A 27,254-nucleotide genomic window follows, 5' to 3' on the forward strand; every position below is an offset into this window, starting at 1 on the left:
ACGTCACAGGCCTTCTGTCTTCATCATTCTCTAAAAATCTACACCTTTGTAGAGATTTCACAAACAAGGATCCCTTTCTCTCTGCAAATGATCTAATTTTAACGACCTTCAGTGTAAACCAACAAAGTAACTATGCTTTATACATACAATAAAGGAAAAGAAGATGGAATCTGCCATCTAACAAGTACATTTCATAACCTTTTGTGGTTTATCACTTCCCCTTTTTATGTTGTAGGCCAGTCTATCCTTACAAGTTATGTTTAGTTTAGTACCTATGGTATTTAGTCAGGAATTGTTCTTTTGTTGCTGTGTTATATAAAGAGCTAGGAACACTATTTGCATTAAACACAGCTGCACAAATCATAGTAATTGTTTCATGACCCCTGCATGTACCATGCTGCTAACAGTAGATTATAGGGAGAGAAAGTCGGAATGTATCGTTTGGTATGGCGTCTTATTGTGGAACAGGGATCTCTTCTCCAATGTTTCTCAAAATCTATGGTATCAGGAGGAATATTTGCACCCAAATTTGTGTTCTGCAGATATCTCTTACCAAAGAGGCAATTCAGAAAGAACGTTAAATTATTCCTGTAATGGCTGAGTCTTAGAATATATTTTACATAAAGGTATGTGCCAAAACAGATTTTGTGGAGTATCTTATCAGTTCTATTTTAAGGAACTGAAAGATGACAAGATTATTCAGTTAACATTCTTGAGATATTTTTTCCCAATTTTAGCATTTGTATTTTAAAATTGCTGAAAAGTTCATGATCCATGGAGCTGCACTTGGACAGAGCACTTATAGAGTAGATGGCTAATTCATTGATGACACAAAACTGGGAGGAGTGGCTGACACGCCAGAAGGCTGTGCTGCCTTACAGCGTGACCTCGCCAGGCTGGAGAGTTGGGCAGAAAGAAACCTTATGAAGTTCAATAAGGGTAAGTGTAGGGTACTGCACCTGGGGAGGAATAACCCCATGCACCAGTACAGGTTGGGGGCTGACCTCCTGGAGAGCAGCTCTGTGGAGAGGGACCTGGGAGTCCTGGTGGACAACAGGATGACCATGAGCCAGCAATGTGCCCTGGCGGCCAAGAAGGCGAATGGCATCCTGGGGTGCATCAAGAAGAGTGTGGCCAGCAGGTCGAGGGAGGTCATCCTCCCCCTCTACTCTGCCCTGGTGAGACCGCATCTGGAGTACTGTGTCCAGTTCTGGGCTCCCCAGTTCAAGAAAGACAGGGAACTGCTGGAGAGGGTCCAGCAAAGGGCAACAAAGATGATTAGGGGACTGGAGCACCTTTCTTATGAGGAAAGGCTGAGGGACTTGGGTCTCTTTAGTCTAGAGAAAAGAAGATTGAGGGGGGATCTTATTAATACATACAAATACTTAATGGGAGGATGCCAGGGGGATGGGAGTAGTCTTTTTTCAGTGGTGCCCAGTGATAGGACGAGGGGTAATGGGCATAAACTTGAACATAGGAAGTTCCATCTTAACATGAGAAGGAACTTCTTTACTTTGAGGGTAGTGGAGCACTGGAACAGGCTGCCCAGAGAGGTGGTGGAGTCTCCCACTCTGGAGACATTCAAAACCCGCCTGGACGCTGTCCTGTGTAACGTGCTGTAGGTGACCCTGCTCTGGCAGGAGGGTTGGACTAGATGATCTCCAGAGGTCCCTTCCAACCCTGACCATTCTGTGAATTCTGTGAATTCTGTGAATTTTCTAGAAAACATGCCCCAGTAGAACGATTTGAGGTACAAAGAATGTTTAGGGTTTTTGTTAGTATTTAATTGTTTTTGTAAAATTAAGAAACATAGTGTTCACTTTAGATACATCTAGACATGTGGGTTTTTTTTTTTCTCTTTTTAAGCTGTTTGAAGCATCAAACATCAGCCAGATCTTCCTTTATAGTAGAAGCTTCTGTGTCATTTAAACCTCTTAGTCTTAGATTTCATTTCTACATTTGATAAGGCTTTTAAATAGAATAGAAACAATAACTCCTAATGGATTTGAATAGGGAATTCTAACATAAATAGACTGCACATTTAGTGAATATTTTTACTGTAATTACATTTTGCCTTCTAAGCTGTGTGTGATAAATGATTTTGTTCAGTAAAAGGCATCATGTTGGACAAATTTATTTTTTCTGAGTGATTCAAGTGATTACTAGTACATCTTACTAAATATTTTGTTGGTGATATGATGGATGTGACCTTTGTAATTATTTCAGTAATGGCATTCATGAAATTTTAAATAATGTTATTCTTGTTACATACCCAAAAGCTTTGGAAGGCCTTTGTAATATGTAAAGTTGTGAAACTTTAGCCCCTTTACTTAAAATATGTTATTTGTCTTTGTGAAAGTAATTTTGTGCTGATAAAGTAATTCCAGTCATGATCATAGTAATGCTTTGGATGCTCCTGAGGTAATTCTGACCTCTGTTGGCAAAGCACAGCAAATGAAATGCGTGCTCTGTAGCACGCTTCTGTTTTGATATTATTTATTTCAGACATGACATGTTGCTGAGAGGAGAAATTAAGGCATTAATACTGTGTTTTTAATGTTGGAAAGCTTTTTTTGTCCTACCATTCTGATTAGCTTGAGCATAGGTTAGAGGATTCATGCTCAAACTGTCCTTAGTTAATAACATTTCCTGGTTTAGTAATTTTTGTACTGGAGAACACAGTTTCATCCAGTCTTTTTCTCATCCAGATTTTCTATACTATGCCAACAACATTTAAACATGTCACATTATAATAGCTCTATGTGGTAAAGATTGGATATTGCAAAGATTCCATTTTAGGTTATGCAGTATATCTGATATAGCCACCATTCTATAATACAGTGTTTAAACCTCTGAGAAAACGTGATCAGTGGATTGGTTTTGCTCATTTGTAGTTACTGCAATGGCTAATTTCACGCTAATCAGCTTTCTTATTTGACATGCTAATCCAGTTAAAAGAAGTAACGAAAAGAAATATTGATGTAATCTGAACACGTGGTATTTTTTTTTCCATGCAGTGGCTATAATTTCTATCATATATTTGTCATATCTATCTTTATCTTTCAAACGTCTTTCCTAGGTTGTGTTCTTGTTAACAAAGTAGGTAACATGCAAATACGCAATGCTAGCATTCTAGAGAAGACGTTAAATGCACCTCTGTTTTGAAACTGTGTTAGTCCAGAGAACAGACTCAAATTGTTTAATATTTTATGTTATGGATAAGAAGAGCTTTTAGTACTATTTTAATTTCATTTTTATCAAGGTTCCTTTTAATTACCTTATATCATGCAAAAATGTACTGTTGCAAGCTTCTGATATTCTCTGCCTTGCTCATTATCTGCTTAGGGCTATGATGTCTGAGTAATTAAAGAAGTATTCTACCAGAAAGCACAAATGTTGTCTATATGTTGTATGTATGTTATAGGTCACCGATAGACTTCAAGAGCCTTAAAATGTCAGGATTCGTATTTTGGAAGTTAGTTGCTGGAGCGGCACTTTTTCACTGTTCTGAGTTTAGGTTAAGTTTATGGTAGGTTGTCCAAAAGGGTTGGACATTGTTGCTGCTGTTATGAGATGAAGATATGGAAGCTTTGGACTGAGAATATGGGAAATCATGCGGATAGTTGATGTAATACTATGTGGGTGAAAACTCAAGATGTGAGACACTTACGTCTGTTACGTTCTTATATGTCAAAATAGCTAGTAGTTGATTTCACTGATGCGGGGATTGAGACTCTGCTATAGGTTGATTTCTGAACCTCCTTTGCAAATCTCCGAATAAACTGAGAGCGAGGTGTGGAATGGCCTTCAAGAATCATGAGGAAATGGAATCATGCATTTTTTCTGATGTTTATTTTTTTGGTGTCTGATAGAATTACTCTACGTTTGTGGAAACCCAGATTGGGAAGGACAAGGTATTAAAGCCAGCTGAATTGCTGACTCTATAGATAGCAAGTTCTGTTCTGTGTGTCCTAGAGCTATAACAAAGAGTCTTACCTCAGGCTGGTTTCTAGGATGAACAATCTGTAATTCTGGAATGAGGTCATAGTTCTAACAGCATCCATATTTCAAAAATTTGTGGTATATATTGTTACTCTTCCCAGTGCTGCTTCCAGTGCCAGAGCTTCAGGAATTTTTATTCCACTTAAACAAGTGTCAGTAAGTGTTCCAGGATCCATAATTAATCATTTAGAAGTTTTAAAATCTCCTTCTATAATAAATACTGACTTTGCTTGTCCATGATAAGAATGTGTTTAAAATTGCAAACACCATGAATTTATGATGGATGGGAATACTATGTTGGAAAAACCCTCTATAGCTTTTCTTACTAAATACTCAAGGTCAGTTGAATTAAGAAAAAGAGTGGCTAAAGGAATATCTCTCCTAACAATATATGTCATCATATCTGTATTCTTGAGAGAAAGAAAAATGGGACTCTGCTTCAGTTTGTTTCTGAGATGAGAAATATTAAAGTGGGTTTTTTTTGGATTTTAATGTCATCTAATTTTTACAAAAGAAGAACTTGGAGTGGTCTGTCTGAGAATGTGTTCTGTTCTTCCAAACAAAATACTGATGCTATATGCTGTAGTTCATTGTTCATAGGCATATTCATGTAAGTGAATTTCTTACAATCATGAGATATGCAAGGGTTTTCAAAACCCTTCAGAAACAAAAACACTGTCATTGCTGCGCTTACAGAAAAATAATTATTGTTTATATAATTTCACTAAATAGCAGTTGTCTGGGAAGACTTGAAAGAGCCCAGCATTTATTTATAAGGGGAGTTCAATACATGTGTTATATCTATACTGAAAAAAGATATAGTCAAGTATATCTGATTGTTTTTCTTTCTCTGTTGTGTGGCCTAATATTACCTAACAGAGTGGAGCCCTGTTCCTTGTTGATCTTGATCAATCTATAGATCTTACGCAAAGCCTGTAGGTCAAATTTATAACAAATGTGTAGAACTCGCCTACCTCATATATGTAGGGAGCCCAAACTCATGATACATAGGGTGTGGACTTGCCCTCCATAGGAACAGTTAACCTGATGCACTGATCTTCAGCATTAGTCACAAAGTATCCCTGCAGATTGCTCAGATCACATAAGATCATACCTGGATATATCATTTACAGCAGTTTTAAAACATGGTTCACATTGCTTAAACATGTGCTTAAACAATGATTTTACTTATTAAAGATACTGCCTGCTGATCTGGTTTTGTACTGGGTATTTTCATAATTTAGTTAGTAGCTGTTCTCACAGTGTTCTTGTGCAGGATGATGCCAAATGAGAGTTAACATTTTTTCCTATCAGGATGACTGGATTCTCAAGGACGAAACTCTGGAGTGGATCCAAGGATCTGTCTGACTCATCATTGACAAGCTGGAGTTACTGAGGTTCACTATGAACTAAGCAAACCCCCAGTTTGTCCCTATAGACAACTGGAATACAAAGGAACCCTGCTGTCATAACTGATGAAAGCTTTTTCTCTTTTAGCCACTCCAGGCAAATTGGTCTTGACTGTAAGGATAAGGCAAAGCTAACCAGTATTAGCTGGGAACACACTGCTCTCTGAATATAGCCACAGTATTATGCAGTATACCCAGCCAGTGTACTTCCAGATGAGTATTCCGTAAACAGTGATGAAGCCAAGCTGTTTAAATAAAGGTCAAATGCAAAGTCACCTTATATATACGACAGATTCTTTTAATAAAGCATGACTAATTTATTGCCTATTCCTTCACATGACATCATCAAGGAGTCAAAGTATTTCTCCTTTGCGTTTTTGCCTGTTTTTTATAACCTATTACCTGTTTTTTATAATATTTAAACTGCTATAACTGTTAAGTCTTTCAGAATAAAATTATATACCTTCAAATGAAGTTGATTCCAACTTCAAGTAAACTGAGTTCTAGTTCAGTTAAACTAGTTTATGTGACTTTTGTTCAGGTTTAGTTTATTTAGTTTTTACAATACAAAGTACTTAACTGGAGAGACTGAGTGCTCCTCAACATGTTTTTCTAGGTAGATTCTTTCCCAAACTGAACGTATCTAAATTTGCATGTACTCACACATGCACAGACTGTCTAATCTGCAGACTGCTACAACACACCTCCCAGTGGCCTAAGTCTGCCGTACAAAACCACTTATTTCTCTAGTGTTTTTGATAGAGATGTTCGAAGTTGGCCAACAGACCCCGAAATACTAATGCTCATCTTTTGTTCTGGAAAATTTAACTTTCACCCTGGTGTCATGTGGCAGTCAGCTCCTTGTGTGGTCTCAACCTCAGAGACATGCAGGCACACAACTGGCTCCCAGGCTACTTCTACTTGCTGACTAGTTTTCGCTAGCAATCACGCACTGTGTGTCAGCCCTGGACAATGGGCTGGAGGCTCTCACAGGACAGTCCTGGGAGTGGTCTCAACAGAGTGCCATTCCTCTGAATCTGTAATGTGAGTTTCTGCCTGCTGTGCCCTGCACTGATGGCTCTTCTGTGAGGAGCTTACAAACTGCTGGCACAGGATATTACTTGGTTTTCCCACCTCATGTTGCCTCTTTCTGTTCTTTTGTGGATGTACACAGGAGCTGTTTATCACATAACCTAACACTCACATGGATGAAATTCTGTATAGTTTGTATTTCAGTACAGTTTTAGCCTGTTCTTTGGGTACTTCACGATCACAATGTCCTCATATACAGCTTCTGTAATTTCTCGCATCAGAAGTTTCTTTAGAGTTGCTTCTTAAGTCCTAATTCTGCCAAAATATGCTTTTATGAGACCTTTTCTATTTCCTTCAGTTGCAATTCTTCTATTGTCCTAAGATTATTCAAAGGATAAGGCCACATTGACTCTGTGAGACTCATTATGGCTAAGGGTATTCTGGATATCCAAGACTTGTGTGTCTCTCTCTGTGTCTGGGATTCTGCCTCTCCTTAGCCACACACTGAAATTCTATCATTTGTAATCAGCCTTTTCTTAGTTCTTTCCACCAGAGAAAGTGTGGATGGCAGATTGGATTAATGACTGTATTAGCCTCATACTTCTCCAATCAGAAATTCAGTCAGTAACAGCAAAAATGGTAGCGGGCAAGTATACTAGGTTATCTATTTGGCATTAAGGTTATTTGTATACTTCTAAATGCTGCCACCCTACTCCAAATTTTAGTCTGAGCAGATGTAGTCTTTTAAATCTGTCAGTGTTCATTTAACATTTCACAAAACTTGAAAAACAAGTAACAGGTAAGGTACTGGGTTTTGATTCTTAGATTGTTTGACATGATGCCTTTGTTCTACATGCTTTTTAAAATTACCTTTTTTACTCCCATCCTTGTGTTATCGTTTTAAGTGCTGATCCTGCTGTTTGTATATTTGGAAAAAGAACTTTTTCTAACCAACTGTTGTTGTAGCTTTTTATGGAAGAAAGAAGCATGATCCATAGAAGAAAACATGACAGTAGTGCTAAATTCATAATGTTGTGAGATTATGGATTTTTTCTCTTTTTGTACTGCTTGGTATCTGTGTTTATGGATATTACTATTACTGTACATATCATTCCTTAGGCAGGTTTTCAAAAGCAAATACAAATTCTGAATTCAATCACAACAGATATAGCAGGAAAGTGCTATGAAGTTGAACATTATTAGGTAGCTGTTGGTGCTCATGCCTTAGATAGGCTAGATGGGAATTTGTCTTCACGTTTCTGTTCCCAGATAGCATTCGAAGGGGGTTATATGCATACCAGAGGTTTCTACAACAGCTGGAGGAAAAAACCCTTCTCTGCCTTTCAGAGAGACATAGAATCACAGATAGACACCTCAGAAGCATCCCAGTAATATTTTTTGTGAATGTCTACTATCTCTCCCTAATGAGGAATCAAAGGGCTCTCTACATGCTCCTTTCTTAGCTTATCCCAACTTGCTCTTCAACTTTCCAAGTTGAAGTGCATAGTTTCTCGATAGGAAGGGAATGAAGATATCTGAATAGTATCTTTGCATCTTACATGGATGCTGCAGGGGAGAATTTCCTTTACCTCTGGAAATCTTCACTGCCAAAGAAAGGTGGAGACTGGATCTACCTTTAATTATTGTCTGTACTCCATTCCAATAGTAATTTCATGTTGCCATGATAAATCTTAAACTTATGGAATATAGGCCACACCTGTAGATCTTGTACAGGTAACAGTCTTGTAAAACCCTGGCCTTTTGGTGAAATAAGATTTGTTGGATTAACATCTTCATACACCTATAAAGAGGAAGAATAACCTATGGTTGTCATAGAATCATAGAATTGTCTAGGTTGGAAGGGACCTTTGAGATCATCGAGTCCAACCATTGACCTAACACTGCCAAAACCACCACTAAGCAACATGTCTACCTGTCTTTTAAATACCTCCAGGGATGGTGATTCAAGCACTTCCCTGTGGTAACCCTTTGATAACCCTTTCTGTGAAGAAATGTTTCCTGATATCTATCCTTAACCTCCCCTGGTGGAACTCAACTTCTCTGTTTTGATCACAGGGAATGCATACTTGCATGAGATCCACCTATTAGGAGACTTCAAGGTAACATTCCATAGATATGTGCACTCAAAGTTTCTTACTGAGATAGATAAAATTTTTCATAAGCTGTTGAAGGAGAAAGTAGCTTATCATACATAACTCTATTTCATTATCAGACCCCTGTGTAGGTTTGAGAGCTACTTGTATAGGAGTAAGTAAACGTGTATAATATATAACCAAACTCATAATATTTACTATATTCAATATTTCATATTAAATAGAAATCACCAATTGAACAGAATCAGTATGGAAATAAAATCACAATTCAATGAAGTTCCCCAGTTTTCCAGACTTACACTGTTTATGGCCAAGACTGTAAACAAATCAAGGTTAAAGAAAACAAGTGGAATAAGCTGCTTTAGAGCCTGAACTTTGGTAACATACTTAATCCCATGAATTGGTTGACTAAAGGCAAATATTTGAATTTACTTTCCTTGAAGTAATTTGAAAACGTATCTCAAATTGAGCAAAGTAGTGTAAATAATAGGTAAAACCATACATGAAAAAGAAATAAATTCTTTTTACAGGATAATATATCTCATATAACAGTGGTGTCCTGGTTTGAGGTAAAACAGAACTGTATTTCTGTTCAGCAATTTTACATTTTAGCTAAGCCTCCTCTAACTACTGAAATTAACAGCATATTCTGGAGACACTGTTTGTTCTCAGGATGGTGAAACCTGATTAGCTGTTATTTATGCCAAGGAATGATATGCAGAGAGGCTCTTGCTTATACTTCTTGCTATAACACCCAAGGGCAACTAACTTTGGGTTTTGCCCCATTGGAGGGTCGGAAGCAGAAAAGCACAGAGGGGTCGCACCTGTGGGGAGGAGCGGACAGGACAGGTGACCCAAAACTGACCAACATGGTATTCCATCCCATCTGCCTCATGCTCAGTATAAAAGCTGAGGGATCAAAGGGTCAGCCCTCTTTCCTCCATGGCGGGCATTTGAGGAGGACTCTGTTCATCTGCCTTTGATCCCGATCCCTCCATTCCTGAATCCAGACCCAGAGTCCAGCTCCCATCCATCACTGAGTGCAGTCTGGGACTTTCCCAGTGCCAGCTGGTGATGTGATTGTCATCCTGGGAGCTTGATCCAGTTTTGTATATATTTCATTATTTCCTTTTTATTATTTTATTACTAATACTTCATTAAAGTAGTTTAGTTTCTTGTAAACTCATGAGTCTCTTTCTCTCTCTCACCCATGTCCTTGGAGAGAGAGGTCAGACAGAGCACACGTTGTTCACCTCAGTGGCCAGTCTGGCCAAAACCACAACAAGTGGATTTCATCAAAGAGGAATCTGTAGAAAGAAAAAATATCACATTTACTAAAATGAAGCACTTCTATGTTTGATAAGTAACATTATTAATTTATACAGGACAGCGCAACATGGTTGTCAATTTGATTTATTTGTGCATAAAATAGAGAATGGGAGCTATTTTGCTGCTGTTCACAATAAGTAACATTATTATTTTGTGTCTGAATAACTGATGATAGACGTTACTGTGTAAAAGTTTTCATTTTCAAAAAAGCTTTGTAAAATTGTCCATATATTTTGTATAAGATCAGTTTACATGACTGAAAATGTGTATGAATGCAGGCAGGGCACTAATGAATATAGGAGCCTGGCTATGTGCTCTAATAACTTTAGGCAATGTGTTTCTGTCAGAGTAACAACAATAAACATGGAAATTTGGGGAGATTTTGGCTTAGAACAATACAAATTCCTGTATACGTATTTATTCTGTGAAACGCAGGAACAATAAGGAAACTAGATTAATCTGAGCTGCTTGGTGTTTGTCACCAACATCAATGGGAACAGGATGAAGCTTAGGATTTCCCACTACTAAAACCAACCAGGCAAGATGAGAGTCACTGCTTCTATAGTCCTGAAGAGCCAGGGGGTCTCTCAGAAGAGCTTCCACAGATGTTGAAGACCTGGGAAAGAAGGTGGGAAGAGGAGCGGGAGGGGTGAGGACGCGACATATGCTAAGCCTTTCTCAGCCCTCAACTGGGTTTAGACCCTAAAATATGGAGACATGAACACCATGCACTGTCCATCTCCTCTGGAGGAACTGATTCCATCCAGTCAGTGTTATCCTTTTCCTGGCCACTTCATTTCAGAGAAGAAATAAATTCCAAAGAGAGTTACAGACAGTTGTCAGATAAGGTTTAAGTGAAACCAATGGGCAGACAGACACTGATGTAATCAGGCAGCTTCCTATGGCCTATAAAGACTTATCGTTGTTTTACAACAATATTTTCTTTTCAGCTTGGCAAAACTACTATATAAAGACCATAAATATTAGAGCATGGATAATTAAGTAATAATAAAACAATAATATAAGAATAATGAAATAGTGAAATAATATAATGAAAATATACGTACAGAAGGGAAATACGATGGAAACATTTAAAGTTGTGATGGACGTTCTGTGCATGTATGCATGGTTCTTGTACTGTTGACAGGGAGCGTGGCTGTGTGATGAAGATTGGCTGAATTAACTTCTGATTTCCTTGCTTTTGTGTTCATATGTGTGTAACAACAGCCACTTCACAATTTATTTTTTTTCATATAGCAAAATAACAAATCAATCAACTAAGCGTCTTTTTCTTTAGTCTGTCATTTTCACATCACTTTTGAAATGCTACTCTTTATATGTAATTATCTTCAGCTCATAAAAAAGAAAAAATGTTAATTTTCTTACCAAGTAAAGAGTATTTCCAATTAATACTTGACATGAGTTCAAAAGGTCAATATTCTTTGTCCACAGTGAGAGCAAACTGTAATAAGAAGGTCTTTCTGCTTTTGGTAATAATGTAAGTAACATAACAGACTTCAGTTTCTTTGTGCCTCACTTTGGCAAGTTATAATGGAAAAACTAATTGCCGATCATATTTTAATTTGGAGTTTTAATTCATCATTGACTGAAAACTGATTTTTTTCACAAAAAGTAGGTTCAATTACTTTCTTAAAATTCATTAAGTGATGCAAAGATTTTCCTAATTTAGTGGATATACATAGGAAAAAAAAAATCCTAAATTACTAATGTATGTAAAATTGAGAAGCTTGATTATTGACTGCATCAAAGAATTAGGAGAAGCATATTTTTGAGAACATTCAGTATTAACTGTAATCTAAAGACCTGCTAATCTTCTGTCAAAATCTTCTTTTTTGGAGGTTGAGTGGTAATTTGTTTTGTTCCAAGTTCTCCTTAGTGTTGCTTTCACAGTAAATATTGAAGTGTTTTAATACACAGATAAATCAATATGTTTGATAATTGCTCATATATTGTATGTGTTTATGATGCCAAAGAAGGACTCTAGACTTTTTATCTTTCTCCATCCCACTTTTCTATGAAGTCAGCTGTTTTTTTACGGTGCTAATACACCACTGTACTTTTGCCTTTGTCTATTTTGATTACAAGAGAGAAGCTTTAGATGAACTATTCAACACAGCAGGGAGTTTTAGGGTGTAAGAATATCTATTTACAGACTGTCCAATTTGAATTTGGTTGTCAGTTATTAAGGCATAAATAGCTAATGTATATAATGAACCTGAACTCGGTACAACCTGAACTCTTTGTAGAAAACCATGTTGCAATACTGTAGCAATGCAAGATCTCCTAGAAGTGGGTTTCTGCACTGGCCCAAGGGAAAAGAGATGCCTGTAGCCAAGTCCTGCTCATGTCTCCTGTGTTCTTTAGTTTGATAACCAAGTTCTGATTTTGAGCATGTCTTTCTGTACTCTTAGGGAGCTGACAGCGATTCCTCTGTCCATCCTGTCTCATCTCTCTGAGTGATCAGGATTTACTCATTTTCCTTTGTCTCCCAATCTGAGTGTCCTGAGAAGCTTCACATAGGAGCATTGATATACTTATTAATAAAGTTTCAGTTTAAAAAAAATAAATCAGTGTAGTTTCAGTTGAAAAATATTTCCTAAGACCAGAGCCAGGAAGTACAACAATGCATTAAAGAGTGCCTGGATTAAAGGAAAAAATTAGGGGAGAAAAGAACTAGGGTTTTGGGTGTTGATTTTTTTTTTGTTTGTTTGTTTTCTGTTTTTTTTTTTTTTAAGGCCTAATGCATCATGAATAATATATGAATTCATGGATCCCTTGCATTTTTAAAAAACAACCAACAGGCAAATCCTAACAACTGTAAACCAAAGCAAGCAGGCAAGCAAAACCATGTAAATTAATATTCTGGTCGTTTATGTATTTATTTTAATATTTCAAGTATGACTTTCTATACCACTTTCATTTTTCTGCTTCATTCTCCTGTAAGCTGGTACAAATCAAAGGAAGAAAGTAGAATCCAATAAATAAGAAAATAACTATTAAAGTATTGTGCAAAAATATAAAAGAGTTTCTAGAATATCAATAGATGAGGACTCCTTTCCTTCCAATAGATAAGGACAGCTGTCTTTGCCATATAAAGAACATCTGTTTATTATGGAAGAGCTATCATTCATGAAGTTAAAATAATTTCTTTTAATTGGAAAGATTAGAGTGACTTTCATAGCTGGAAGTTGCCTTCTGTAGAAAAGAACATCTGTAGACTTCTGAGCAGCTTAAAAAAAAAAAAAAAAACCTTCATTTTTTGCTTCTTTGCTACCAAGAAAATGTTTCAGTCCTGTTCTTCCAAGAAATTAAATTGCAGGGTGAGGTGAGGCACCCAGAACTATGTAGAATTACGCTCACTGCAGAACACAATGTGTCACACAAATAATTCTGTATGCATGATTACTTATGGAAAAAAACCTGTTTAAATTTATGAGCTAATTAATCATTCAAACACACACAATGAAAAAGAGGCCAGTCTGCAACACCAGTATTCCATTGGACATAAAAACAGATTCAGTAGTAGAGAATTCTTAAAAAGCATATGTTAAGCATACCATGTCATTTTATTGATGTAGGTCATGAAAAATATCAGTATGAAAAACTCTTTTTACCTATTAGTTTGAGATTATTTTCTTTAAATTGCAGCTCTTGGTTCTAAGGTATAAAGTGAAGGGAAAATAGTGCTTGCCAATGGCTGTTTAGCACTGTATAAGAAACTGAAGAAAACAGACTGTAATTCAGGACTCACAATCTTGTGTCCTAGAAGTTATAATACTAATGATTGAAAACTGTGTTACAGGATAAAAAAAATAGGTAGGAAATTGCTTCCACAAATGATATAGTCAGCTTGAAATGTAGTCAGTTAGGAAAAACCTGCACGTACTCAGTATTCCTCTGGTATCCAATTTTGGTGCTTTGTTTTGTTTTGTTTTTTTTTTTTTTTTGGTTTGGGGTGTTGGTTTTTTTTTTTAGATTAGCAGTCACATTTTTCTACTTTGAAATAAAAAATCTCTTTTACTGTCTTGTGAACAATCCATAATAGATCATGAAACTGGTTACATGGGAGATATAATGAAGCTGACTGTAAAATAAGTGCTGTAAAATACAGAAAGATAACAAAAAATAAGAAACACAATTTATTAAATTTTTGGTTTATATCTATGTAATTTATTTTAAAATATAATTGGTTAAAATGGGAGCTAAAATGTCAGGCCAAGTAAAAAGAATAAATTAACTATCTCTTTAAAGGGTATGATTTGATCTTACTAATCTTATGTTTGTATGAATCTAGACTAACTGACCTAAAGTCAATGAATATATACTTGTGAAAAAAGTAGTGCAAAGTCAGATTATAATCTCAGTGTAATTACCACAGTCATACTGGGAGAACAGATCTAATTGAAATGACAGAATAGTTATCACTCTTTGAGACTGCCCTACATAAATTTCATGACTGGTATAAAGATGAATGTGTAAAATTACATTTATGAATAAATTATATTGATATCAACATGACATTTTAAGTTCTATTCAACATAATTTGTCTCTTAAAGCTTAATCACACTTGTTGCAGTAATCTTTAGATTACGTATACGTCAAATTTTTGACATTTCTGTACTTGCCAAGCCAAAAAAATAACTTTAAAATTGTGCTTTATTTGCAGCATCTGGCGAGGACCAAATATAAACTGCACAGACAGCTCAGGTTATACTGCTTTACATCACGCAGCTTTAAATGGACACAAGTAAGTGCCTTGCATTTAGTTTTTATGTAGAATGGTATTTAACTTAAAAATATGTAACATAGCACTGAGATTTTCACAGAAAGTTGACAAACCCTGTCCTATTAAATTCGTCTTATTTCCCATGGGATGTGTTAATATAAGAATTTTTGACACTGTCATTGATATCAGCATGTAGTAATAAAAAATAGGAAAAGCAGTTTAGAAGTTACTGATTCTGTACTGGTTCTTTCAAACTCTTGCCTGATTTTGAGTAAATTTATTATTGTTATTGCTAGTGGTGGCTCTTAGGCTTTTTAGCTAGTGGGAAATTGCAACAGAAAATTTTGTAGTATACTTGTGTGTGTATGTACAAATGTATAGTGCATGGAATGTTTAAGGAAGCAATATTGTGGAACGAAAGAACAGTATTAACTTAACCATTATCAACTTAAAAGTAGCATGATAAGAATATTTAATAGTTATACACTTGAAAGCAGAAAAAAAATGGCTATGACCTTTTATGGGACCTTGTAGCTTTTCCCTCCCTGCTGTCCATCCAAGTTACCACATGCATGTCTCAACGAGCTTGGGGAAAGCCTACGAAATCCCCACCGAGGTGTACTGCACAGGCATACCAGTGCAGGTGAACTCTTTAAGGCATTGATGTGTCATTAAAAAAATGGAAACTTGCTACATATTTTGTTATTACACCTTGGGATTTGTTCTGCGTTACCTCTGTTATTACATGTTGCCCCTTGCCATGTTACCTCCATTGTATTATGCTGCCAACTGCACGTTGTTAATAAGGCAGAACAAGAAAGAAAGATTTTAACGAGGTCTATAAAGTTCTAGTGGGATGGACCACACTGTAACCAAGGTAGGAGCTGCCCCACTTAACACAGTCCCGCTATCTTGTTTGTAAACTGATGGTGTTAACTCTGTCTGGGTTTTCACTAAGGAAAATTTTTATGTAAGGCTTTGGGTTATTCCTCTGTGGGAGATAAGGAACTGATCAAAACCCAGCTGAATCTGAGAGTGATTTGCACTAGCTTTAATGTATTTATGGATTGTCCGTAAGGTAACGTATGAATCCGTAACAATTATATACTTAGTTTACTCATTTTGCAATTTTTACATTCTTGCTTGAAAAAATTAAAGCTTTAGCATGTGTCTTTAATTGTATTCTGGAAGCTTGCATATTTTCTTTAGATGAGGTTAATCTTTTGGTGAATATGGGATATTCTGTTTCTGAATAAATAAATGAAATTTAAATTCTTTTAAACTAGATGTTTTTCATTTTCCAAAATTTCAGTTCTGAAGCAAAAGTCAGAATAATCCATTAATATATTTTAGCTCCATGGAATTAGGTCTATGTCCTTAATATGGTCTATTAAACTCAGTCTTTTTTAAAAAGGGAGAATATCACCTTTCTCTTGTTTATAGTTTATGGATTGTTTCTGTGCCATTGGCACCATTTCATGTGCTGTTGCACATTTTTGACTGACAAAAGCCCAAGCCTCAGCTTGCAAAGATTGCTGGTTTTAAATAGGTGAAAACTGATTTTAGTATGTTTAATACTGACTATAAACCAATAGTTAGCCACCAAAGTAAAAATATTGCTGAATCTATCTCTGAATCTATCAGAGATTTCAAGTGAATCCTAGCAATATGAACTATAAAATCCCAAAACATACAAAAGCCAAATAGCATTTTCAGACAGTGTTGGACAAACTTCTGCTGAGGTCAGAGATAACTTCAAGATACGGACTTATGTACAGCAGCAGATATAACTGCTGCTTTTGAACAGGTCATAATGGCCACTGGCTGCTATGACCCTTTACCCTCAGAGCAGGGTACTTAGCAGTTCTTGACATCACATTTGTAGCTTGTCATAGTAAAGTAAACTGAAATACATCATGAGGTATTTCATGATAAATCATGACGGTTCAGGACCTGCTGCTATCCAAGCCATTGTACTGACCTCGCTACAATGGTAGCACTGTCAGCAAGAGAACTGGACAGACGCTTGGTGGTTGTAATTTTGTTAGTGACAGCAAATAACAAGCAAATAGCTTTACACTGTTTCAGATTTGAAACTTGATATTCAAAACCAATATTAGATACAACCTGTTGACATGAGAGCCTTTCCGCTTAGGAGAAGTCCTTGTCCTTTGAAAACTTCGGGGGTTTTAATTTTCAACACTTTACAGTAGGATGAACTTGAGAGATATCAAAGTTTTTCAGGAAAAGTGAGAACGTAAGACCTAATGACCCAACCAATAATTTGTGGCTGGAACACTTGTTGGACATCGGTGTTGAAGTCCCAGCTTGATCATTATATGTGATGAATTGCCTCCTCCTTGGTTATTCTGGGATAGTTCTCTTCCCTTTTGAAACTGTTCTGCTTTATGTAAGTAATTAAATCATATCTGGGCCAGGGACTTGAATCTCAGTCTTCCTAAGTAACTTACTTAGCCCAGTAATGTTACTGGGCTAAGGACTCTCAGACTTCTGCTCTCTGAAATTTAATTCTACAAAATGAAAACGTTCTGACAGAGTACTAAAAAAGACTCACCCTGGAGAAATGTGATGGGTCAGGGCATTCTTGAAGGATGAAGGAGACCTAGGTTCTATATTGTAGCTTGAATCTTGCAACTGACTTTTCCCAATAGTTGCTGTATATCGTTATTTATAGATTTCAGTTGTGGAGGGCTTTTTTGCTGGGTTTTTTTTGCTGGTTTTCCTCCACATATTTCAATTTCTGTTTCCTTTGATTTGTGTCCCTTTCAAACTACACTGTATCTCTAGCCTTCATTAGACCATCTACCGTAAGACCAACTATTACAACATAAGAAGCCTCTCCAACCTTATTTGTACTAAAAAGTCTTGGGAGTCACTTTTCTGGAACTTTTGGTGTATCAAAAGTCATTCTGTAGCGCAGCTGTTCTTTCTTGGTTGTTTTCATGTTATTTGACCTTGTCAGGAGTAAGCAAAATTCAGTTTAAAGTCTCCCTCAAGGCTTAGATGTGACGACTCCATTATCTCTATGATTTCTTTTGGGGACAATTGGGAGTTCCTTTTGACCTGGATATATTCACTCTTGCCACATTTTTGTCTCAATAGGCAATTAAATAAGGTTCCATCAAGGCTGGGAGAACAATTGCCTCAGGATTTACTTTCTGTCTTAATTTGTAGTCAAGGCCTTCTTTTGTAGTCATAACATAGGCTGCATCTAGCTTCTTCCACACTCCCCCTCCCTGATGTTTTGAGCAAAATTGTTAAGAGACAGTGTTTCCATATTCAGCAAAAATGTGCATAGAACTGCCCGCACTGGATCATAGATGCTATTAACTTAATAACTAATGAGGCCTGACTGTGTCAAACTATGAGAAGACAAATGGAGAGGTAAGACAGAATTGATTTAATTTTTGACATCCTTGATAACCAATGATCATACCACACAATTGATTTTTAAGTTTAACCTTTGAAATTAAGTACAGGAGACTACTTAAAAATCAGGGATGCAATATACCAGTTTATACTAGTCTTTCATTTAATGTATCATAAGCCACACTGAAAATACTGAAAGGAATATAAGAATTAAAATAATGAAAATAACTTTTTTCTTCAGTGCTCTCAGGAAGCTGGGTGTGGGAAAGGAAAATAGAAGCAGTTATTCCATAGAAGATAGTATATATCTGACTATATCATCATTAAATTGTTTCCTCCAAAAGAACTGCCTTAAAGGAGAAGAAAACCTGTTACTTTTAGGCCTCACTGCAAGAACAGTGTCCATAAAGCTACCCTGTTGTCTCCCTGCCTCCAGAACTCAGCACAGGAGTACTTCTCTGCCTGTAGCGCCTGGAAGGTTTGTCTTGAGGGACATGCACGTGGCCTTGACTGGCAAAATCTAAAAAGGATTCCATGGTCAGGTGATCCTGTTGAAAGAAATAGATATTAGTATTATTGATGGTTTTTAATAAGAAATAAGGAACATTACAATGAATAACATGTTGACTATGTTTTACTATCTGTTTCATTCTTAGAAATGATTAGTCTTCATTTTTGTAGCAATTTCACTTGAAATACAGGTTTTTTTTCTGTTATTCGGGGTAAAAAATTTGGTAATATGTATGTTTGTGTAAAAACCTAATAAAATAAACTTTCCATCAACTTTTAGATTTACTTCCTGTTTTCCAGGGATATAGTTCTGAAATTACTTCAGTATGAAGCATCAACTAATGTGGCAGATAATAAAGGTTATTTTCCTATTCACTTGGCTGCGTGGAGAGGAGATGTAGACATTGTGAAGATTCTCATCCATCATGGGCCATCACACTCCAGAGTGAATGAACAGGTGAAGTGGTAAAAAATATTTGTGTACATCATCAGAGAAGTGCAGTACATCTTCTTTAGGTCTGGCAAATTTATAGCCAAATTAAAAAAAAGAAATTTTCTATTTTCCATTGTTTTAGTAATTTCTTCTCCAGGACTGATAAGGTCTTCTGATGTAAGCATACCAGATATCTTTCTTCTGGATGGACACTGACCTAAAGGATATTAGATTTAAAAAAGTATGAAAAAACCTTCTGCTTGTTTCTGAAAAATCATATGAAGACATACTCTATGCATCTTATATATCTATTGATGTAAATTTGCATAAACTCTCTCTTTAAACTTTATTAGATGTTAAATTCCTGAAAAACCTTGAGATAAAAGTAATATTCTTAGTATATTTTGAGCGTACTGTAAATGAACTAATATGCAGAAATAAAGGACAAACTAGATGGACTGCATGTATGCATGTGCAGCAGAAAGGATACATAAATACTAGGGAAAAAATGATGAGAGTATTACAGCGGGTAAGGGCAGGATAAATACGTTGCATTCTGTTGTCAAACATATGGCACACCTTCTGTTTTTATTCTGTATGTTCTTACATGGTCCATTTGTAGGGTTAGTATTTAGAAATAGAAAGAGAGAAGGCGATTAACATCTGGCACCATCTATAGTCAGCTGAACTGCTTGAGGACTCGAAGTAGGCTGTGAAATATGAGTAGTAACCGTAAGTTGTTGAATTTGCCAGGGTAATCAGGAAGTTATTTGAACGTAAAGGTGGGAGTCAGCTCCAGATTCAGGTCTAAATTTTAGTGTCTACATTGCCTGTATATGCACCGTTTTATTCCACAGAGGTCTAGTCAGTGTAATCCCAGGAGCCAACAGGGTGATTCAGGTGGGCAAAAGTAAGGCAGGAATTATTTGCCTAAACACAGAAATGTAGTACCTTCTAAGGCCCTGCAGTACCTGAGACATCTGTATGGGCCTGAAGGTATGGCAGAGGATACTCAGAATATCCGTGTCCTTGTGGAGTGGCTGATGGACTCCAGGTAGGGTGCCCTACAGCACCTCAAATGCAAAGTACAATCTAACAAATGAATCGTGCTCTCAGTGTCTACATTAGTGTGGCTGGAAGGCAAACTGTGAGCAAATTAGAAATGTTAGACCTGAATTGCAAACACTTAACCAGTGTGAGATGCCATTTCTTGATTAATCTATTTGATATTTGAGGTTATATGCTTAGTCATTGGAATTTATACAATAACTATGATATGAATATCAGGTATTAGTGCAGGAAATACAGGAAAATAAAGTAATAAAGTAAGCCTATGTGACAGTCTTCTGGGAAATCCTATAATACCCTGGCTCATCCAAGAAAAACTACAAAGAACAAAACTTGTCATTCTGTGGTTTGAGTTGCAGATCAGGAGTTTCTCTGAGTTTCTCATTCTCATCAGCTGTTGCGTGTAGGATGGAACCAGTTGAATTGTAGGATTATCTTTTGTCAAGGAAGATGTTCTTTTCAGTTTTAATTCTGCAACAAAATAAAAAAGCAACTTTCTGATTGCATGTTATTCATTTGCTTGAAGAGATTCCTTGTACTCTACTGACAGAAAAGTGGAAGCTATGCAGGAACTTCAGAGAGAGGGATAGTGAAAAAGATGTTTCAGTAAGATCGGGAAGAGAAATGTAAATTCAAACCTACATCTTCCCAATCCCACATATACATCCAAACTTCTAAAATATTCTCAAGCTTGATTAGGTGAGCTGTCCAGTCTCTCTGGTTTGATCACTGGAGCAAATAAGGAGGGATGCATCTGATTCTATGCCCCATTGACTAAAAAAAGGTCGTTAGATCTCCTGCTGTTTATGCATTTTACCCAAAAACTTTATAATGGAAAATGCGTGAGAAATCCTCTTAAGAAATGTTGGACATTAAGTCTCTTAAGGGAGTCTTGATCATATTAAACTTTGAAATTAAACTCGTACAACACAGTTGTTCTGACCTTGTAAATCCCCTGGTGTTCCACTCTAGACAGTGGCCAGCTTTAGGAGGTGGACCACTTTGTTGGCACTGACTTTCCAGTGCTAATTAGTACTCTACACAGGAGAATATTATCCATATTGTGGAATGAGAGGAATGCCATGTTGATATAAAGCCATCTCCCCCCACATATCCTCAGATAACACCAGAGTGGCCTCATCACCCTAATACCTATCCTATCTTCTTATGAATCTGTAGGTTTCTAAGGCTTTTGCTTATTTGCTGATAATCTGTACAAGGCAGATGGCTCCTCGTAGCTCTCATAGCTTCTCTCAGATCTGTGGAGTTAAAGCTACAGTTTATAAGAAATCCTGGGCTTTTTTTCTTCCTTCTTTTTTCTTCTGAGAGTTGGGGAGAAAGATTGCCATTTTTCCTGACACCTTTTCACCACAGCAAATAATATACTCAAGTCAGACTTTTTTTCCTAGTGTGTTTGTTTTTTTGTTTTGTTTTGGTTTGTTTTTTTTTTTGGTAAGGAACACATTAAGAATGTATGTGCTTTCAGTTTAAGAAAATAATTTTGTTCATCGTTTTAAAATTGTTGCAACTAATGTGTAATACATCTTTACTTTTCATCTATTTTATTAAAATACTATGTAAAAGAAATGCTTCTAAAAACTTAGGTGAAAGTAATGAACGACACAAAAAGTAAATGAGAAGCTCACAATGCAAAAATGTATATTACATGAATTAATGGATTTAATATGGTATACTGTTAATTAATTGAACTGCATTTTACACATTTAAAATGCAGTTAACTAGCATCAGAGGATCATATCCAGCCATATCCAGCATCTAAAGCTCTGAATGCCCCCTACTGTTCCTATTACATAAAGTTGAAAAAAAAACACAGTAAAAAAGTGAACAGTTAAATTACAATTATTGTATGGGGGTGGTGGAATGTAGACTGGCAACTCTACATATGGAAAATGGTTACAGCATAACAATTATGTAAGAATAATTCTATCACTGTTTAATACAGGTGTCTTAGTTGTCATGTTTTAAATTACAAAATATGATGACATATAAAACATGTTTGAACTTCATTGATGAAGACTTGAAAATATGATGTAAATTATAAATTGAATGAAGATCAGGTAGGTAGTATGAGATCAAGATTTTTTATTAAGTAACACCAAATATGATAAAAAAGTGTTATGTTAACAGTCAGACTACTTACATGTTTATGTAAAGACACTGTAGCAGAAACATTTATTATGTCAACTCTCATCATAAAATTACGTAATTGATAAGAAATCCTAACCTATGAAAAAATTAATAATAAATAACAGCCACATATATGTCATTATGTAGTGTTTGGTTTTAGTGCAGGAAATCGTATGCAAAAAAGCTGAATGGCATCAGGAATAAATATCAAGTTAAAAAATATTTTTAATATATATTGACAAAATATGAACAGTAAAATATTTACAGGACAATGTGTGAACACTTCTGAAATTTCTTGATGATGATGTTCTCTGTTTTGTGATTCTGCCTGTTTTTCTGTATGCACATATCATGTCTTCTTCCTTACATTTATTTATTTAACGTAGCGTAGAATTTTTCTGTGCATCAAATTGTAATTGTCATAAAAAACACTCACATTTCTTTAATGCTGTTTGACACTTCTTCTGAAATGTGAAGGAAAAGAGTTGGATGCATTCATACTAATATACCTAACATCTAACATATTTACCGTCTTCCCCAAATAATCAAATTGAAGCACAGACATTATATGCTTCTGTCAATGACACCTCAGGGACTTCCAGAAGTACAATTCAGTTCCAAAGTAGCCTGCAAAAACAATAATTTTCATGTTCTGCATCTGATGTTCCCCCCCTCCCATAAATTAGAGACTATGTGGATGGATTTCCGAATTTCCCTTGCAACTCTTACTATACCCTTTTTAGAAGAAAAATGTGTGCAGAGGCAATCTTTTTGTTTTGAGCCACTTGCAGCAATACATTTGAAGAAAACATTTATTCAAAGTAGCTAACCAAGTTACAAAATTACTTTTTGATTTTGTTTCCACATAAGTAAAGGTGAATTTCAATGGGAATTCAGTAGGTTTAATTTTGGTTCACACTGGGTAATTTGCAGCAGAATTTTTCCCAATAACTTTTATAAAAATGGTCTTTTTGAAAAAATATTACTATCTAAATCCAAGTATTCTCTAATTTATGGGACAACGGCATCTTTATTTGTCATCATATTGTTGTTATATGGTAAAGTTATTAATTATAACATAATCCTAGAATTATAGAATGGTTTGGGTCAGAAGGGGCCTTCAAAGATCATGTAGTCCAGCCTCCTTGCTATAACGGTGGACACCTTTTACTAGATCAGGTTGCTCAAAGTCTGGTCCAGCCTGTTCTTGAACACTTCCAATGATGGAGCATCCATAACTTCTCCGGACAACCTGTTCCAAAGTCTCACCACTCATCATAAAAACTGTCTTCCTTATATCCAATCTAAATCTACCCTGTTTCAGTTTAAAACCATTAACCCTTGTCCTGTCACTACACGCCCTGGTAAAAAGTCTCTCTACATCTTTCTTACAAGCCCCCTTTCTATACTGAAAGGCTGCAATAAGGTCTCCCCACACCCTTCTCTTCTTCAGGCTGAACAACCCCAATTCTCTCAGTCATTCTTCATAGGAGAGGTGTTCCAGGCCTCTGATCATTTTCGTCGCCCTCCTCTGGACCCACTCTAACAGGTCTATGTCTTTCTTTTGCTGGGGACTCTAGGGGTCTTACCAGAGCAGAGGGGTAGAATCACCCCCCACGGCCTGCTGGCCACACTTCTTCTGGTGCAGCCCAGGATACGGTTGGCTTTCTGGGCTGCAAGCATGCATTGCTAGCTCATATCCAATTTTTCGTTCACCAGTATCCCTAAGTCCTTCCCTGCAGGGGTACTCCAAATAATTTCATTACTGAATCTGTACTGATATTGGGGATTGCCCTGACCCAGGTGCAGGATTTTGTACTTGGCCATGTTGAACTTCATAAGGTTCACATGGGCCCATTTCTCAAGCCTGTCAATGTCCCTCTGAATGGCGTCCCTTCACTCCAGGGTGTCAACTGCACAACTCAGCTTGGTGTCATCCACAAACTTGCTGAGGGTACATTCAAACCCACTATCTGTGTCATTGGTGACCTTAGGGGGACACCACTTGTTACTGGAATGTTCATTAGGGATTAGAATACAGAGGCTTAAATTGCACTGAGAAGGGAAAAATAGAAATGGGTAGCATGTAGTAAAGGAAAGATTTAGTCAGGAATTGTAGGTCTTAAAAAACCCCAACAAAGTTAGAGAAACACATCCAGTGATACAGCTTCTTTTAAATATCTAATATGTATGAAGTCTGAGGTTTCAAAATTTTTGAATGTAAGCAAAGTTGTGAATAATTTTTCGTCTGTGTACAATTACAGTTGTAGCAGAATGAAAAAGGAAAATATTTAGTCTTGTCTCAAATGCTTTGATTTTTTAATCAGTTTTGAAAATATATCTGGAAATATTAGGGGTGCCTAAATTCTAATGCTTGGGTTTGTGTTTAAGAGAGTACTTGATAAGGAAATTTATGGGCTTTTTATTTCTTTCACAACTTTCAAATTAAACAGGTTCATTGATGAAGTGGGATAAAAAGAAGGATGTCATTAGCTATTTTTCCACATAAGCTGTAAAAATCTGTGCACCATGTAAAAACCCATTCCCTTCCTCAACGAAAAGGGACAATAAAGTCACAAGTTGTTCCCAAGAGCATTCCTCATTCTTGGCTGTGTTTAGAGTTTCTGTTGTAACATTGTTCAGCCTTTGCCCTAGACATCCAGGAAAGCACTTTGCTTCCCCTTGTAATTAAATACAGTGACATGCTACTCGCTGAATCAATCAGGCAAACGTCTTTTTTTTTTCAGAATTATTAACTTATATTCATGGAACTTCTCAGGAAACTGCCCTCCTGTTTTAACAGATGCAGTAAGACCATCCTGAGATCATTCCTTTGTCTGTCTTGTATATATTGCCTTGTTCAGTTAGTTGACATTGGGATTATGTGACAAAGAAATGGCTCAGTGATTTAGTAAGTCTCCCTTTTCAAGTTCATCATAAAAATGCTAAGATAATAAAGGAGTTGAGCATTCTTTGGAAAGGTCTGTAAAATCACTACTTGATAGTCATTATCGCTTGTACAGTACTTGCGTGGACTTTAGAAGCTTTAAACTACAGAACTGTGCAGTAAAAGTCCTAAACATAGCCACTGTTTCATAGTGGCTTTACAAGGACTTATATAATATTCATGAGAGCCATTCATTCTCTTGATATTTCCCGTACGTCTTCTCTATCGGACGGCCAACCTACAGTAATTGTCTCTATAACATATTTCCTAATCTGTCCTCTAATGAATAGGCCTTATGAGATGTTCTAGATTTTGTGGTTGCATGCATTCTTGTAGCTAAATGATGTAGTACAGCCTGTAGTACTGACCAGATGCAATGCTGCGAAAGCACAATTCATTTTTCAGCAACAGAAGTCTGAGTTCTGGCTGTATGTCCAGGAGAACAGATTCAGAGAAAGGCTAGAAAATGTCAGGGCCATGCCCATGAAGAGACCCATGTAACAATGAAGAAGAAAATTACAAAAGGTTAAAAGCTGAATCATAAGATGCCTTTCTTATTTCTGAAAGAGTTATTCTATATGAATAACTACTTGTTTAAAATATTATTAATGATGGATATTAAGGACTTCTGTTTTATACTATTTTCGCATAATATTGGCCTGCTCTTCTCTTTTTGTCTTACTTTTTGTATGTTTTACTTGGTTCTGTTTTCTAGGTCTTTCTTTTTCTTGACTCAGTCAGTCTTAGGATCTGTCTTGTAGTTTCTAACTTGTAATGAAGTATCTGAAATTTCCAGAAGCATTCTAGTCTGTTGCTTCACAACTACATGCATTATTTAGTCCTTGGATGCCAGATTTGGAGATCTAATCACACAATGGTAACTTGCATGCATACATTTGTATTTTCATAGCAGGTTAACTGCTCACACCAATGACTTTTAGCGCATAAACTTGCTGTACTCTAGAAACAGCTGTTTACATTTGGGACTCAAAATGTAGGCAATAATACTAAATTATTATTATTAATTTCTTCAAGAATAATTTTACATGTCTTTCAAATATTGCTTTGAAATAATAAGCTATTTTAGAGATATGAGTACAAACAATATCTTAAAATCAATAGAGTTACACCAGGGTTAGCTTTGTCTGCATAAGGCAAGTCAGAAGTAACAGCATTTTGGGAATGAAGGAAATCACATAACTTCAACTCTTAAAATATCATTATAAGTTGTTTGTTTGTTTGTTTGTTTTTAATTATTCTTACTATGTGTCTTCTATAAACAAGTAAGTTAAGGACGAGGTTCATAACACTGACTGAGACATCCACGTCCATCTTTCCATAAGGGGTAAGAAGAGGAAGATAATGTTTCTTCCAGTCCAGGAAATACATTTCTATGGCCTCCTCCACCTTAGGGTTCTCTTTGGAAATGCTGAACCAACCGTGTCTATCCGGTAGACATTTCCTCCTTTCCTAAATTTGAAGATGACAGACTCTGTCAAAACCTACTTAAAAACTCTGTCCTCTCTTCTCTGTAAAACCTCTTGCTTCCAAGGTGATTTATTTTATGTAAGTAGTAGTAAATTGTCAAAGTGGATAAATTTAGAGGACAGTTAAGCAAGTTGTAATTCGCTCTTTGAAAGTTAAAAATCATTCTGTCTTTTATACCTGAATTGAGTTGATTAATTTACATTTTAAAGAGGGAAGGATGTTGTATTATTAAGTTTTAATTAGGTAGTACCTCTCAGCTCTGATAACACAATATATGCAATCCCAGTTCTGACTGTGTATGTGTAGGTAATTTAATTATCATGTTTAATTATCATGTTTAATTATCATGTCCAGGTTGGCTGCTTCTATTTTATTTCGGTGATACCTAGTTCTTTTCAATTTTGAATCAGTTTGATTTGTCATTAACTGAAGTGGAGCATTAATTTGGCAAATGCAAAGAAACAAACCATACAAAAATGTTCAACAATGTTCATTTGAAAATAATGACATTTTGTTAAGATTTACAGATGCTTTTATGCACCGTGCTGTTTTAAAATACACTTTTCTGTAAATATGCATGCAAATTTAGCTGGCTATTCCTTATTTAGAGGGAGCAAATTTCAGTCTGATGAGCAGC

The 27,254-nt window shown here is 36.2% G+C and overlaps 1 protein-coding gene across 1 annotated transcript in view; it reads left to right on the forward strand.

Annotated features, from left to right (window-relative positions):
- Positions 1 to 27,254, forward strand: part of ANKS1B (ankyrin repeat and sterile alpha motif domain containing 1B) — a 456,808-nt gene that overhangs the window by 40,061 nt on the left and 389,493 nt on the right. The window contains exons 2-3 of the mRNA XM_009882636.1: positions 14,574 to 14,654; positions 18,834 to 18,990. Of these exons, the coding sequence (XP_009880938.1) occupies positions 14,574 to 14,654; positions 18,834 to 18,990 (238 nt within the window). The remainder of the gene's footprint in view (positions 1 to 14,573; positions 14,655 to 18,833; positions 18,991 to 27,254) is intronic.

This window comes from Charadrius vociferus, unplaced genomic scaffold (assembly GCF_000708025.1).
Source record: "Charadrius vociferus isolate BGI_N301 unplaced genomic scaffold, ASM70802v2 scaffold72, whole genome shotgun sequence".
NCBI classification, from domain to species: domain Eukaryota; kingdom Metazoa; phylum Chordata; class Aves; order Charadriiformes; family Charadriidae; genus Charadrius; species Charadrius vociferus.